At 31.8% G+C, this 14,856-nt stretch overlaps 1 protein-coding gene and 1 long non-coding RNA gene across 7 annotated transcripts; both read right to left on the reverse strand.

Moving 5' to 3' along the window:
- Positions 1–2,255: 2,255 nt before the first annotated feature.
- Positions 2,256–3,317, reverse strand: LOC128296579 (uncharacterized). Its single transcript, XR_008287221.1, has 2 exons — positions 3,266–3,317; positions 2,256–2,750 (listed from the first exon to the last, which is right to left on the reverse strand). It is a non-coding gene; the product is annotated as an uncharacterized LOC128296579 (long non-coding RNA).
- A 1,330-nt stretch (positions 3,318–4,647) lies between these two features.
- LOC108470208 (putative disease resistance RPP13-like protein 1) lies at positions 4,648–14,479 on the reverse strand. Of its 6 annotated transcripts, XM_053031999.1 has the most exons (8): positions 11,090–14,479; positions 8,778–9,977; positions 8,593–8,656; positions 6,955–7,037; positions 6,692–6,783; positions 6,281–6,318; positions 5,224–5,315; positions 4,648–4,840 (listed from the first exon to the last, which is right to left on the reverse strand). In XM_053031999.1, exons 1-3 carry the CDS (start codon positions 14,076–14,078, stop codon positions 8,643–8,645), a joined length of 4,203 nt encoding a protein of 1,400 aa, XP_052887959.1. In that variant the 5' UTR covers positions 14,079–14,479; the 3' UTR covers positions 4,648–4,840; positions 5,224–5,315; positions 6,281–6,318; positions 6,692–6,783; positions 6,955–7,037; positions 8,593–8,642. The 6 variants fall into 6 exon arrangements, with proteins under 6 accessions (XP_052887959.1, XP_052887958.1, XP_052887960.1 ...); XM_053031998.1 differs by having other exon boundaries at positions 5,224–6,366; XM_053032000.1 differs by having other exon boundaries at positions 4,648–4,908; positions 5,224–6,366.
- Between the last annotated feature and the right edge of the window lie 377 nt (positions 14,480–14,856).

A 14,856-nucleotide genomic window follows, 5' to 3' on the forward strand; every position in this document is an offset into this window, starting at 1 on the left:
GAAATTCAGAATGTCAAAGGTTTTGAAATAGTTTATAATGATAAAATAAAGTGTTAATTAATAAAAATTGGTTCAATTGATAGGTGAATTGAGGAGGGACTAAATTGTAAAAACTAAAATTTTTGGGGTAAAAGTGAAATTTTAAAATTTGAAGAGCATAAATTGTGAAGAGAAATATAAATCAAATAAATGCTAATGAGTGGAAATATTTTATATTATAGATCAAGAATCCAAAGGAGAACAAGGAAAAGAAAAAATTACAGAATAGTCCCTAAATTTCAATATCTTCTAAAAATTAGCCAGGTAAGTTCATATGGTTGAATTTATATGTTTATTTGTGAATGATTGAATGATATAATGTGTTATTATATATGAATTTGTTGTGGGATTGTGAAAAATATTGTTAATGAAAGAATAAATGTGGAAATGCAAATTAGGAAAAACGCAGGATTGAGTACGTTTGTATCGTGACATGTGATTAATTGACGGATAAGACCATGGTTGATCCATGGCAAGGTTGTGAAACGTAGGTATGGTATCATCCATACTGAGTTGAGAAATGTAGGTATGGTATTAACCATACTGAGTTGTGAAACGTAGGTATGGTATTATCCATACTGAGTTAAGAAACGTAGGTATGGCATTTCCCATACCGAGTTGTAAAATGTAGGTATGGTATTTCAATGAGGAAAACCATACTGAGTTGTGAATCGTGGCATTGAGCAACGACGTACTCAATTTCGTAAGTCGTTTCCTAATTTGATAATAAGAAATACAAGAGAAGTGAACCAAATGAAAGAGATTGAGTAGTTGTTAATATTGAGCTCAACTATGTGAAGTATTATAACAGTGGTTGTGAATGGCAGGAAACTTTAGTAAATGTTTTGATATTGTTTGGAAATATTATGTTTGATAAGCATTACTTTTAAACCTATGAACTTACTAAGCTTCAATAAGCTTACTTGTGTGTGTTTGATATTTTTATGTAGATTGAATTGAAGAGAAGTTGGTAAATCGGATCAACACAACAAAGCACACTATCCAGATCAATTCCAGTAGTTTTTGTTTTATGTTTAAAGATTTATATGGCATGTATAGAGTTTAAATGAATTGAAGTAAAGATGTTATAAACTAGTTAACAATATTTTGTACTAAAATAGTTTTTGGTTAGTAGCACTAGTTTGATTTTGAAAATTCACCATAAATTATGAAAACCTAATTATAGGTTGAATAAAATATGAAATTAAAGCTTATTGAATCTAGTTTCACATAGAAGAAATGGTGTAAGCAAAAGAATTTCATATCAGGAGATATTTGAATTTTTGTGAGATAAGGTCAGAGTGATTTTGAGCTCCCATATTCTAATTTGTAAAAATCATTAAAAATTGTAAAAAAATAATTAGAAGTAATACTATATATTTATGGATTCTTTATTGAGTCTATTTTTAAGAGAAAAAACGGCATGGTTATTTGAATTCTGTATAGGGAGAAATTTGATTCGTAGTGCACAGGGGTCAGAGTAGCCAAACCCTAAAGCAGGGGAGACTTTAACTAATAAACTATACTAATTGGCCTGACCAAAAATTCTAGAAAAAAATTAGTAAGTATATATATGAGTCTAGATTCGGGGAAATTTATGGATATGGATTTTGAATTTTGTAACTCGAGATATGATTTTTTTAGCGACTGTGACGCAGTTGGACAGCTTGTCTAGAAAGTATGATATAAATTGTCTGAACTTGTTTAAGTGCTCAAATAAGTTTAGTAATGCCTCGTGCTCGACTCCGGCGACGGTCTCGGGTAAGGGGGCGTTACAAATATAGAGAAAAAATCAAAGAAATAATTGAATATTAACCAATGAGAGAGACAATACCTAGGGAAGAATCCACCTAGAATTCACCTATTAATATGAATTTGAATTAAACGATTTATTCACTTGGTATCTTAATCCGTAGAAATCTCTAAATTATGTTAGCATCTTTTTTTAGAGAAAGAACAATTAACTCTAGGTTGATTAATTGAAATATCTTTCTAATCAAAACCCTTATTATCGCATTAACTCGATCTATGGATTCCCTTATTAGATTTGACTCTAATCCAGTAGATTTATGTCGTCCTATTTTTAGGATTGCATGCAACTCTACTCAATTATGCTAGATCTATTCTTAAATAGAGACTTTTTCTCCACTGAATTAAGCACATTAAACATGATTTAATATCCCGAAAATACTAAAATAAGAAATTAGCACACATAATTAAGAACAAGAATTAAGTATTTATCATGTAAATCAAAAATCAAATAATAAGATTCATTATAGGTTTCATCTTCCTTAGATATCTAGGGAATTAGTTCATAATCGTAAATAGAAACATCTCAAAGTTAGAAAAACCACAAGAAATAATAAAAACTTATAAAAAGTTCAGAAGAAATTAAAAGGAGGTCTTCAATCTTGATAGAGATCCACTTCTGAGTTGATTCCGTTGGTGTTCTTTGAGTGTTTTCTTTGATCTTCTCTGATGGCCCCCTTATGTCTTCTTGTAATTGGTATTTATAGACTTTAGAATGCTCAGAAAGCCTAAAAATTATGTTTTTTCGCGTGTTTGGGAAGTAAGGTGTGAAATCGACACGGGTTGGCAAATGGGCGTGTGTCCAGCCCGTGTGGAAAGGCTTAAGCTGTGTGGATCCTAGAACCAATTATTTTTGTAAAATTTTGGCTCGTTTTTCCCTCCTTTCGCTTCCAAAAGCTCTCCTAAGTGTAGAAACATGAATTTAATGGATAATGAGCATCAAATTCACTAATTTGCTTAATTAATCATCCAAAAATCCATTAAGAATAGGATTAAAAGATATTAGTTTTATAGCTTATCAGGAGGTTCAAACCTGTTTTAAAAGTAAGTCAACATGACACTTAAAGCACTCTACACTCGTCTGAGATCAAGTCAAACGACCCTTGGATAAAATTCAAATTGGAGAGAAGAATCAGAGGATAGTTTTCTTTGTATTTAAGAAATTTGCAGAGATTGTAACTTTCTTTTCAAAGTTATTAATAAATTTGATTCTAAACTTTCAAGTGAACTTTCGATTCAAAATTTGTGTGTACAATGTTATTAATAAACATTTTCAAGTCAGCCTAAATGAAGTTGTTTTGTATGGAAATAGAGAAAATATTAATATATTTACATTAACATTCTAAGGACTGAAGAGATTGTTATAAATACATATAATTTTTTTTCAATATAGTAAAACGTGTGTTATTATGCATACCTTACTATTTGTTGCAAGGAAGTTAAGGCTTAAAAGTGTATCTTGTTCTATTGGAGTTGTTGGCTGCCAAAACCTTTGTATTCTTATCTTGCCTGAAAATAAAGGATTGCACAATTTAAGATTAAGGGTGAGCGTTCGATCGAATCAAATCGAATCGAATAAAAAAATTTCAAGTTAATCGAGTTGACGAATCATATTTTATCATCCTAATTTGATTTGAAATTTTCTCGAATCTAGTCGAGTGAGATGGAATTCAAATCGAATCGAATCGAATATATTTGTTTGAGTTAAATTTTAAAAAATAATTTTGGGTCCTTGTAAACACTATCACCTATCATAATAAAATTTGTCCACTTTAATCAAATTTTTTATTAACTTTATCACCTCATAATTTATTTATTAATCTTTTATATACGGGTTAGCTTCTTTGCTTGCTTAGTTGTTTCAATTATCTTTAGATTCTTGTCACCATGCATTTTGGAATTAAAAATATATTAAATGTAAAAATGTGATTTTTTAATAAAAGTTATTTTAAAGATAAAATATGAAATTGATACCAATATAAAATTTTAACACGAATATTTTATGGCATAATTAATAATTCAATTTTAATATAAATATTCAATATGACTAAACAATTCAATAATATAAATAATATAAAATGTGAAATTTAATTTAATAATATAAATAGTATATATAAATAAAATTATTACTATTTATGTTTAGTGATTTTTGGATAATTTTGATTTTTATTTGAGAGTAAAATGTGAGAAGTAAAAGTTTAAGGGGAAATAAAAAGTTTTGGGGAATAAAAGTTTGAGGGAAAGTAAATGGGGGGAGTAAAATTTTGGAGTGAAAATATTTAAAAAAATTTGGGGGGGATGGGTTTGGGGTAGATAGGAGGTGGGATGGGAAATGAGTAAAAGTTTTAGGGGGAAAGTGGGAGGGAATAAAAATTTTGGGGAAAAATAAAAAGTTTTAAGTGTTTTTGGGAGTAAAATTTTAAGAAAAAGTAAATGGGAGAGTAAAATAAGTAAATGAAAGAGTAAAATTTTGGTAGGAAATGGATTTTGGGTAGATTGGGGGCTTGAGATGGGAGGGGAGTAAAAGTTTTGAGAGAAAAGTAAAAAGGTTTGGAAGTTTAGGGTAAAAATGTAAAGATTATAGTTTGATATTCGTATTATTCGAATTCAAAAACTCAACACGATTATAACTCGAAATTCAAAAAAAATTCGAGTTGACTCGAATAACTCGATTCGTTTACCTCAAAATTCGAGTTTTTTTCGATTCTTTCGAGTCAAATCGAGTTTTGCTCACCCCTATTTAAGACCAGTAACATATTGAAAGTTCAAATTTCAATTTTTTCATAAAATTGATCGGGATTTTTCTCTAACTTGTAGTTATGAATTAATCAAATGCAAAATGCATCTAAATATAAAATGTTATTAATGGAAGTTGAGAATAAACTAATTTTTGTAGCAATCGACAAGTTCATGTCATGGAGAAGAACCCAAAAGTCGTTTCTAGAGAAAGCCGCCTTTCGATCCGTTTCAACTGAAGAAAGGACGTTCAAACCTGTTTCAAAAGAAAATCAACATGACACTTGAAGCACTCCACACTCGTCTAAGATCTAGTCAAATGACCTTTGGAAAAAAGTCAAATCGGAGAGAAGAATCAAATGATATTTTTCTTTGTATTTAAGAAATTTGTAGATATTGTAGTTTTCTTTTCAAAGTTATCAATAAATTTGGTTCTAAACTTGCAAGTGAACTTTCAACTCAAAATTTGTGTGTACAATGTTATTAATAAGCGTTCAAGTCAACGTGAATGAAGTTGTTTTGTATGGCAATAGAAAAAATATTCATATACTTACATTAACATTCTAAGGATTGAAGAGATTGTTATAAAATACATATAATTTTTTTTCAATATAGTAAAACATGTGTTAGTATGCATACCTTAGTATATGTTGCTAGGAAGTTAAGGCTTAAAAGTGTATCTTGTTCTATTGGAGTTGTGGGCTGCCAAAACCTTTGTATTCTTATCTTGCCTGACAATGAAGGATTGCACAATTTGAAATCACTAATGTATTGAAAGTTTAAATTTCAATTTTTGCATAAAATTAATCGAAAATTTTCACTAACTTGTAGTTATGAGCTAATTAAATGAGAAATGCATCTAAATAAAAATGTTATTAATGGAAGTTGAGAATGAACAATTTTTTGTAACAATCGAGAACTTCATGCTATGGAGAAGAACCCAAGAGTCTTTTCTGAAGAAAACTGCCTTTCAATCTATTTCAAATGAAGACAGGAGGTTTAAACCTGTTTCAAAAGCAAGTAAACATGACACTTGAAGCACTCCGCACTAGTCTAAGATCAAGTCAAACGACCATTGGATAAAAGTTAAATCGGAGAGAAGAATCAAAGAATATTTTTCTTTGTATTTAAGAAATTTGTATAGATTGTAACCTTCTTTTCAAAGTTATCAATAAATTTGGCTCTAAATTTTCAAGTGAACTTTCGACTCAAAATTTATTTGTACAATGTTTTTAATAAACATTTTCAAGTCAACTTGAATGAAGTTGTTTTGTATGGCAATAGAAAAAATATTCATATACTTACGTTAACATTCTAAGGACTAAAGTGATTGTTATAAATACATATTATTTTTTTTCAATATAGTAAAACATATGTTAGTATGCATATCTTAGTATTTGTTGCTAGAAAGTCAAGGCTTAAAAGTGTATCTTGTTCTATTGGAGTTGTTGGCTGCCAAAACCTTTGTATTCTTATCTTGCCTGACAATGAAGGATTGTACAATTTGAGATCACTAACGATTGAAAGTTCAAATTTTAATTTTTGCATAAAAATAATCGGCATTTTCCATTAACTTGTAGTTATGAACTAGTTAAATAAGAAATGCATCTAAATATAAAATGTTATTAATGGAAGTTGAGAATAAACTAACTTTTGTAACAATCGAATACTACATGCTATGGAGTAAGAAAGCCACCTTTTGATCCGTTTCAACTGAAGAAAGGAGGTTCAAACCTGTTTCAAAAGCAAGTCAACATGACACTTGAAGCATTCCACGCTTGTCTGAGATCAAGTCAAATCGGAGAGAAGAATCTAAGGATATATATATATATTTGTATTTAAGAAATTTGTAGAGATTGTAACTTTCTTTTTCAAAGTTATCAATAAATTTGGCTCTAAACTTTCAAGTAAACTTTCGACTCAAAATTTGTGTGTACAATGTTATTAATAAACATTTTCAAGTCAACTTGAACGAAGTTGTTTTGTATGGAAATAGAAAAAAATATTCATATACTTACACTAACATTCTAAGGACTGAATAGATTGTTATAAATACATATAATTTAATTTTTTTTCAATATAGTAAAACATGTGTTAGTATGAATACCTTAGTATTTGTTGCTAGGAAGTCAAGGATTAAAAGTGTATCTTGTTCTATTGGAGTTGTTGGCTGCCAAAACCTTTGTATTCTTATCTTGCCTGACAATGAAGGATTGCACAATTTGAGATCACTAACATATTGAAAGTTCAAATTTCAATTTTTGCATAAAATTAATCGGCATTTTTCACTAACTTGTAGTTATGAACCAATTAAATGAGAAATGCATCTAAATATAAAATGTTATTAATGGAAGTTGAGAATAAACTAACTTTTGTAACAACTGACAACTGCATGCTATGGAGAAGAACCCAAAAGTTGTTTCTGAAGAAAGCTGTTGTTCGATCTGTTTCAACTGAAGAAAAGAGGTTCAAACTTGTTTTAAAAGCAAGTCAAGATGACACTTGAAACACTCCACACTCGTCTAAGATCAAGTCAAACGACCCTTAGATAAAAGTCAAATCAGAGAGAAGAATCAAAGGATATTTTTCTTTATATTTAAAAAATTTTCAAAGATTGTAACTTTCTTTTCAAACTTACCAATAAATTTGGCTCTAAACTTTCAAGTGCACTTTCGACTTAAAATATGTGTGTACAATGTTATTAATAAACATTTTCAAGTCAACTTGAATAGAAAAATATTCATATACTTACATTAACATTATAAGGATTGAAGAGATTGTTATAAATACATATCATTTTTTTTCAATATAGTAAAAAGTATGAATGCCTTAGTATTTGTTGCTAAGAAGTCAAGGCTTAAAAGTGTATCTTGTTCTATTGGAGTTGTTGGCTGCCAAAATCTTTGTATTCTTATCTTTCCTGACAATGAAGGATTTCACAATTTGAGATCACTAAGTATTGAAATTTCAAATTTCAATTTTTGCATAAAATTAATCGACATTTTTCATTAACTTGTAGTTATGAACTAATTAAATGAGAAATGTATCCAAATATAAAATGTTATTACTGAAAGTTGAGAATAAATTAACTTTTGTAACAATTGACAACTTCATTGGAATGAATAACCCACAAATCAATAAACATGCATAGTAATTGTGACTCTAACTTATAAATTGTGAGCTCTAATCCATCTTGCACCTTATGTTTGTCTATCATTTAAAACTTCAATTCCAATTCAAGGATACATATATCATATTTGAAACACAAATAGGAAGTACAATTTCTCATTTTCATTACTTAGTATTGTAGGCAACAGATTACATACTAATATCATATAAGAAATGCAACATAAACCAAGATCACATGTAAAATTTGTTAACACCTAAAGCTTCAATTTCAATTCAAGGATACATGCACTAGATGAGTATTGGAAACACAAGCAACAAGTACAATCTTTATTTTCTATTAGTTAGTCTCATAGATAATGGATTACATGCTATTAAAAATGTCATAGAAATACAACATAAAGTCTGCCAACATTTATATATTACCTAACGAGTAAATTTATTGCAATTTTCACGAAATAGTAATTTAGACGTCTTGGCTAAAAAATTTTCTATTTCTTAACAACATGAGTATTTGATAGTTTTGTAACAAAGAGATCCATGCAACATAAAGTTTGCCAACATTTATTTAATACCCAACGAGTAAAATTTACTACAATATTCATGAAATAGTTTCAAAGAGAGTCACTTCCTCAAGCTTTCGACAATGTAAGATGCATAAAGCCCTACAATTTCCATTTTCAGATTTTTAAGAGCATGAAATGAACCTATTCGCCAAATGTAAAAGTGAATTTCTAATTACTATGAATTTGAAATACGACTATGTAAAAAAATCCAATGGAAAGATAATTTATTAAGTTACTTCCTATCCTTTTTAGGCCAATTTATATAAGTTGAATTGGAATGAAAATTTCCAATGGACCCCCAAAAGATTACACTTACCTTAACTGACTGCACTAGTGACTGAAATAATATTCGGTGTAACACGCTTCTTATTCGCTTCCATCTACAAATCAGATAGGGAAAGTACATCAATATTTAAAATATTTTCTTATACTCAATTCATGGGAATTATATGTATAGCAAAATAGTGTTACCAAAGAAAAATATGAAATCTATTTAAAAACCTGTAGATTGTATCTCCACACAAGGAATGGAGGCTATTAAGGGCCAATATTCTCCTTTCTCTCTCGAGCATTGGTCTTTTAGAAGTGAGCAGTTCCTGATACAAAGTCTTCCAAGTGTTGTAGGCAACCCTTCCCTTGGCAAGCTTCGAAGCTTAGGACAATCGACAACTTCGAGTTCTTCGAGCGATGGCAAGTTTAGAAGCCCTATGGAAAGGGATTCTAGATTATTGAGTTTTGCGACATATATCGAAACTAGAGTTGTGGGAAGCAAACACTTTTCATCTGGAAAAGAAACCAAATTTGGTCCACCAACAATGCTCAAGTCTTTAATAGAGGTTGAGGTATGTAAGTTCCAATTTGATATTGGTTCCTTGAGTTGTTCACAATCCCAAATCTCAAGTGACAATAGATTAGGGGGCAAACCCCCTTTAGGGAAAGAAACAATACATGGGCAATCACAAATTGTTAAATACAGAAGAGAAGTGAGATTTAATATCTGATGAGGTAGAGACTTGAGATTTGCACAATTACTGATATTCAAAGTTCTCAAGTTGGGGAGAAACAAATCAATCTCTGGGAAGTATTTCAGATATTGACAATTGCTTATGATCAACTCCATCAGACACTTAAGATTGTTTAAAGAATCTGGTAAGTTTATCAGAGTTGGACAGTTCCAGATATCAATGTATTCAAGTGATGCATTATTGGGCAGTATCCTATCTGAAAGGGGCTCTAGTTGTAAGCATTCCCAAATCTTAAGCATTTTAAGGCTAGTTGGTAATCTACCATGTGGAAAACGAACAAGAGAAGGGCAACTGATGATCTCCAAATTCTCTAGACAAAATGTATTTTTGTTGTTATCAGCTTGCATCAGTCCATCAGGTAGAGAACATAGGCAAATGCAATCTTGGATTTTTAACCTTTTCAATGTGGAAGGTAATCTCCCTCTTGGAAAGCTTGTGAGAGAAGGACATTCTTCTATTTCCAAATCTTCAATAAGGCAATCGGTAAGTTCTCCCTGCTTCATTATCCAACAAGGAAGGTTCTTAAGCCGTGGAAAATCTCTGAGTTGAAGTCGTTTAAGTTTAGGACAAAAACCTATCTCCGGAAAGGATACAAGTTCCGAGCATGATTCAATACGCAAATGCTCGAGTGACGTAAGGCAATGTAGCTCGTTAGGCTCTAATTCTAGTTCATTTCCTGCAAGTGAGAAAGATACACATTAAACATAGGTTAAGGATTTGTTTACCATTGAGTTTCAAAAGTGTTTCTCAAGCCAAACCAACTTTTTAAGTCAAAAACATTAGTAAACATGTAATTTTTTAAACCTAACCAACTTTTCAAGTAACCAAAAAAAAAAACCTAAAAATTATAACTTTTCAAAAGCCAATTTGGGTGACAAATCATAAAATTCTCCTTCATTTATATTAACTATAAAAGATAAATACAGATACGCTTTTAGGGACTGACATGTGCCCCGACTCCCTTAAAATTAAAAATTACTATTTAGGCTCTCTAAATTTTTTTAAAATTTTAAATTAGTGAAAGTAAAATTATACTTTAGCCCCCTAAAATTATAAAGATATAGGCTATAAAAAAATTAAAATTTCTTTCAGCCCCTAAAAAATTATTCTAGTTTCACCCTGAATAGATACGACTTATATATTCAAATTAAACTTTATAAATAATTTATTTTAATTAAAAAGCATTTAAAATTTATATTTCATTTACCACAATATTAATAATGAGTTACCCTAAATTATTTTATTCTATTAAAACTAAAATAATAATAACTTGACATTGTGCTAATAATAACACGTGAAAATGGTGATACTTTACTTTACATTTGAGTAAATTATTTTTATATTTTATTGCAATATTGTAATATTAATGAATTTAAGCATTATTTAAATGATATTTTTACTTTATTAGATTATGTCTAAATTGAACATTTTATTTTTGAAAAGCACATTCTAACGGCAATAAAGACTTGATTTTAAATTGGGTTTTTAAGTCGAACGAAAAAAATAAAATTTTTAGCTTTTTGTTGTCTGGAAAAGTGATTTTTTAATGAAATTAACTTTTGCTCCTCTTTAATTCTTATATTTTACAACATCATATTTAAAATAAATAATTTATCTTCCTAAATAACACTTATGAACATCAATGGTAAACAACAAAATTTTCAAAAACATTTGTTGAAGATACTTTTAAAAACAATTTTCAATCTCAAGCTCAAAAGCACTTTCAACATAAATGATAAACTAGCTAATTGAAATGCACAATAGAAACAACATTTTTAAATTCAGTACCTTTTTGCCATAAGGCTGTCAATCCAATGCAGTTGGAAAGGATAAGATGCTTAAGTGCTCCCGGAAACTGTTCAAACACATTGGGAAGACATGTAAGGTCTGGCACACGCTTGATTCTCAGTGTAGTTAGAGATGTAAGGTCAACCATGCTTCTTGGAACCATCTTATTGCAATCTTCAATACTTAGGTCAAGAAGAGATGGGAGGCTCATAACTGAATAAGCCATATTAGGGCACCCTTTGATATTAAGTTTCACCAGAGAAGGTAGGTATCTGGGTAGTTTCTGATACAACTTTGGACAATTATGAATCATAAGCTCACGCAGATTAGGGAATTCTCTGTCTTCTTCATCAGGTCTGTTATTAGGATAGCACCAGTACTCCCAATTCGACATATTTTGAAACTGTAGCACTTCCAGAACTGGGAAAGGTTTTGAAAAAGGTAAATTGTCTCCAAAAAACTCAAAATCCAATCTTTTGACTCCATTCATGCCTGTTATTGACAGCTTCTTGAGTGAGGGTAGTCTCCCAAGTGCTGGAAGGGACATGACATTTCTACAGTTTGAGAGGTTTATATCTGCAATATTAGCCATTGAGGAACCACCTAACCAAGATGGAAACTTTGTACCACCATAGCAAGCAACTCTAACTCTGTTAATGTCTTGATGAGGTTGTAGCATGTTGAAAACAAGTAATCCATTTTCGCCATCTCGATGATCAAAGGATTCATGGCCCCATTGCAAATCCAGCCCCTCAAGCTTTTTCTTATCCTTCAGAACATAATCCCTAGCTTCTCCAGTATCAACCACATTTTCCAGTCCAATAATGGAAATCTCCTTTCGCAAATGCGACAAGCCCTTCAATTCTTTGATGCCAGAGCCGCTATCCCTTTGAACGATGAATTTGGACAAGACCTTTAGATTTTTCAGGTTTCCAATCTGCATCGGCATCTCTTTTAAACTATGAGTATCAGTAAGATCAAGAACACAAAGATCGATCAGATTCTCAATAGCTTGAGGCAGCTTTGTGAGGTTCTTGCACCCATGCAGTATCAATGTTTGTAAGTTTAAAAGAGATCCCACAGATTCAGGCAATGATTTGATGCTGGTTCGAGATAAATTCAAGTACCGTAAGTGTATCAAATCACCTATGTGATGCGGTAGCTCATCAATGCAATAACCATTGAGACTCAAGACTCTTAGGCAGCCTAACTTTGGCACAAACTGTTGTAAGACAGTATTGCTTAAAAAGGAACCTGCTGCCATGGGAAACATATGAATTGGTAATGCTACCAATGTTCTTAAACTGGTCATTTGAGACAACATTTCGAATCGTTTCGAAACATCATACTGGTGACGAAGGAATGAAAAATGACGAGAGCTTTCGAGTTTAACTCCATCGTTTAATTTGTCTCCATTGTTGAAGAAGCATATTTCTTTGGAAACAAATTGAGCTAGATCATTTATAAGGTCATGCATCGCATACCTATTTTTGTTAATAGTTGATTGTTGGAAAAAAGATCTCGACCATAAGTCACGAAAATATTCAATTCCTATGTCTTCCATTTGCTTCTTCCTTTTCGTGTGGTGCAAGAAACCCTCTGCCTTCCACAAACGAATCAGCTCCTCCTTGTCAAATTCATAATCCTTTGGAAATATGGCACAATAAGAAAAACAACGCTTGAGATGGGAAGGAAGGTGATGATAGCTCAATAGCAAAGCTGGAAGAATGCTGTTTCCTTTTTCAGGCAAATCCCAAATCTTACTATTCATTATGTCTTCCCACTCATCAGGGTTCCTTTTAGTACGAAGGAGTCCTCCCAGGGTCTTAGCCGCCAATGGCAAGCCGCTGCACTTCTTTACTATTTCCTCACCGAAGGTTTTTAGGTTTGGGTGCCCTTCAAAATCTGAACCGCCAAGAGCATGCCTAGTGAACAACGAGAGACAATCTTTGTCTGCGAGTTCCCTTAGATGATAAGTTCCACAAGGAGCCATTATTGATGCAGTATCTACATTTCGAGTTGTCACAAGAATTTTGCTTCCCGCTGCCCCTGCAATAAAAGGCTTACATAAGGCCTCCCATTGTTCATAGTTCTCATTCCAAACATCGTCTAAAACAAGAAGAAACTTCTTCCCAGACAACTTCTCCTTTAGGCTTACTTGGAGTAAGTTTAGATCCTTTGAATTCCAACTCGCGGAAGTAATAGCTTCAAGCATTATCGCCGTCAACCTAATAACATCAAATTCCTCAGAGACACAAACCCAGATTTTCAAATCGAAAGCGCTTTCAACTTTGATATCATTGTACACCAACTGAGCCAGTGTGGTTTTACCCACTCCTGGCATACCCCAAATGCAGGCCACACCGATATCACCAAAGCCCTCATCACCATCATTCATCAGGATATCAAGAATGACCTCTTTATCTTTTTCCCTTCCGTAGACACGAGATTCAACGAGAGAACTGGTTCTCAGCCTCTCTGTCACTCTTTCACGCCTTCCTCTATCGTTCTCTACTAAACTCAAATCATTCTTTATGGCAACGGCCGCTTCCAGTCTAGCAGTAAGCTTCTTTATTTTAGACTCCACTTTGGTGCTGAACTTAAGAGTTGAAGGATTAAAATTTACACAGCAAGCTGACATATATTTCCTCATCATCTTGTGGGTGGAGGAAGAAGGACCTGCGTCTTCCTTCATTTGGCGGCGCCGAGCTTCATAGGCAAGCTCATCGATGATATCTTCGGCGTCATAAGCAATGTCTCTTAGATCTCGTAGCCACAGTTTGACGAAGCCGCTTGTGGATTGTTTTTCCTCAGCATCTTCCAGGCAAGCATTGATTTTGAGCAGCAAATTTTCCCACTTCTTGAGCTCGGATAAAATCTTCTCCTTCCGAGCAAATTTGTTGAAGTGGGCGGAGGAGACGTGGTCCGACAAGTAATGAAACATCTCAGACACGACCGCCTCTACCAAGGAGGAAGCAATAGCTTCCATCAAGGAGAAGACAAAAAAAAAAGTGCCACGGAAACCGGTAAAATGAAGGAAGCTTTTTTTGACCTGGCATGGAAACCATTACCTTGAATTGACCCCTTCGTTTTATACATTAATCTCCGGTAACCTTGTCCTTTAAGTAGATTGACTAAAAAGCAAGATTTTATTAATATTGTACCATGCTTCATCGCTTATCATACCAACCATTCTTTGTTTAAAATAAAATTTAGGGATAATATTGGATAATAAAAAAGTTAAACAAACACTCTTTTTCTTTTATATATTCTCCATCATGTAGATAAGAAACTTTAAAGTATTCTGGAATCTGGATGCTCTACAAACACGTATAGCTTACAGATCTCATCCTGGTTTCCAAAATTATGCCAACGGAAGGAAATGATATGAATAATGACTTGTTTAGTAGTGTTTTTTTGTTTTACAACTACTTTTGAAAGACTGAAATTTTTGAACTTAAAAAAAGAGAAGTCCTAAACATAATACTTTCATCCGATTTTTTATAAAAATAACTTAAAAAAATTAATTAATTACATAAATAATTTATTTTTTAATTAAACACGTAAATCACCTAAAATTTACAGTAAAAATTAGTGGAGCAAAAGAGTTTGACGCCACCAACTTGCCACGTCAGTAACCAGAAAAAAAAATCAATTTATTAGTAGAGCCATATATAATGGCGCCACTTATATAAATACTAAAGAAATACTACAATTTTTAAAAACATGAGGACTTTAAAAAAATCATTTTCTTGTAGAGTCAATTA

The sequence above is a fragment of the Gossypium arboreum genome, chromosome 8, assembly GCF_025698485.1.
Source record: "Gossypium arboreum isolate Shixiya-1 chromosome 8, ASM2569848v2, whole genome shotgun sequence".
NCBI lineage: Eukaryota > Viridiplantae > Streptophyta > Magnoliopsida > Malvales > Malvaceae > Gossypium > Gossypium arboreum.

What these genes read in the sequence shown, in the direction of transcription:
- LOC108470208 (XM_053031999.1), bottom strand. Translation starts at nt 14,078, where the DNA reads ATGGAAGCTATTGCTTCCTCCTTGGTAGAGGCGGTCGTGTCTGAGATG. An exon ending in GACAGCCTTATGGCAAAAAG is followed by an intron (nt 9,978 to 11,089) that starts GTACTGAATTTA and finishes TCTCACTTGCAG; the next exon opens with GAAATGAACTAGAATTAGAG.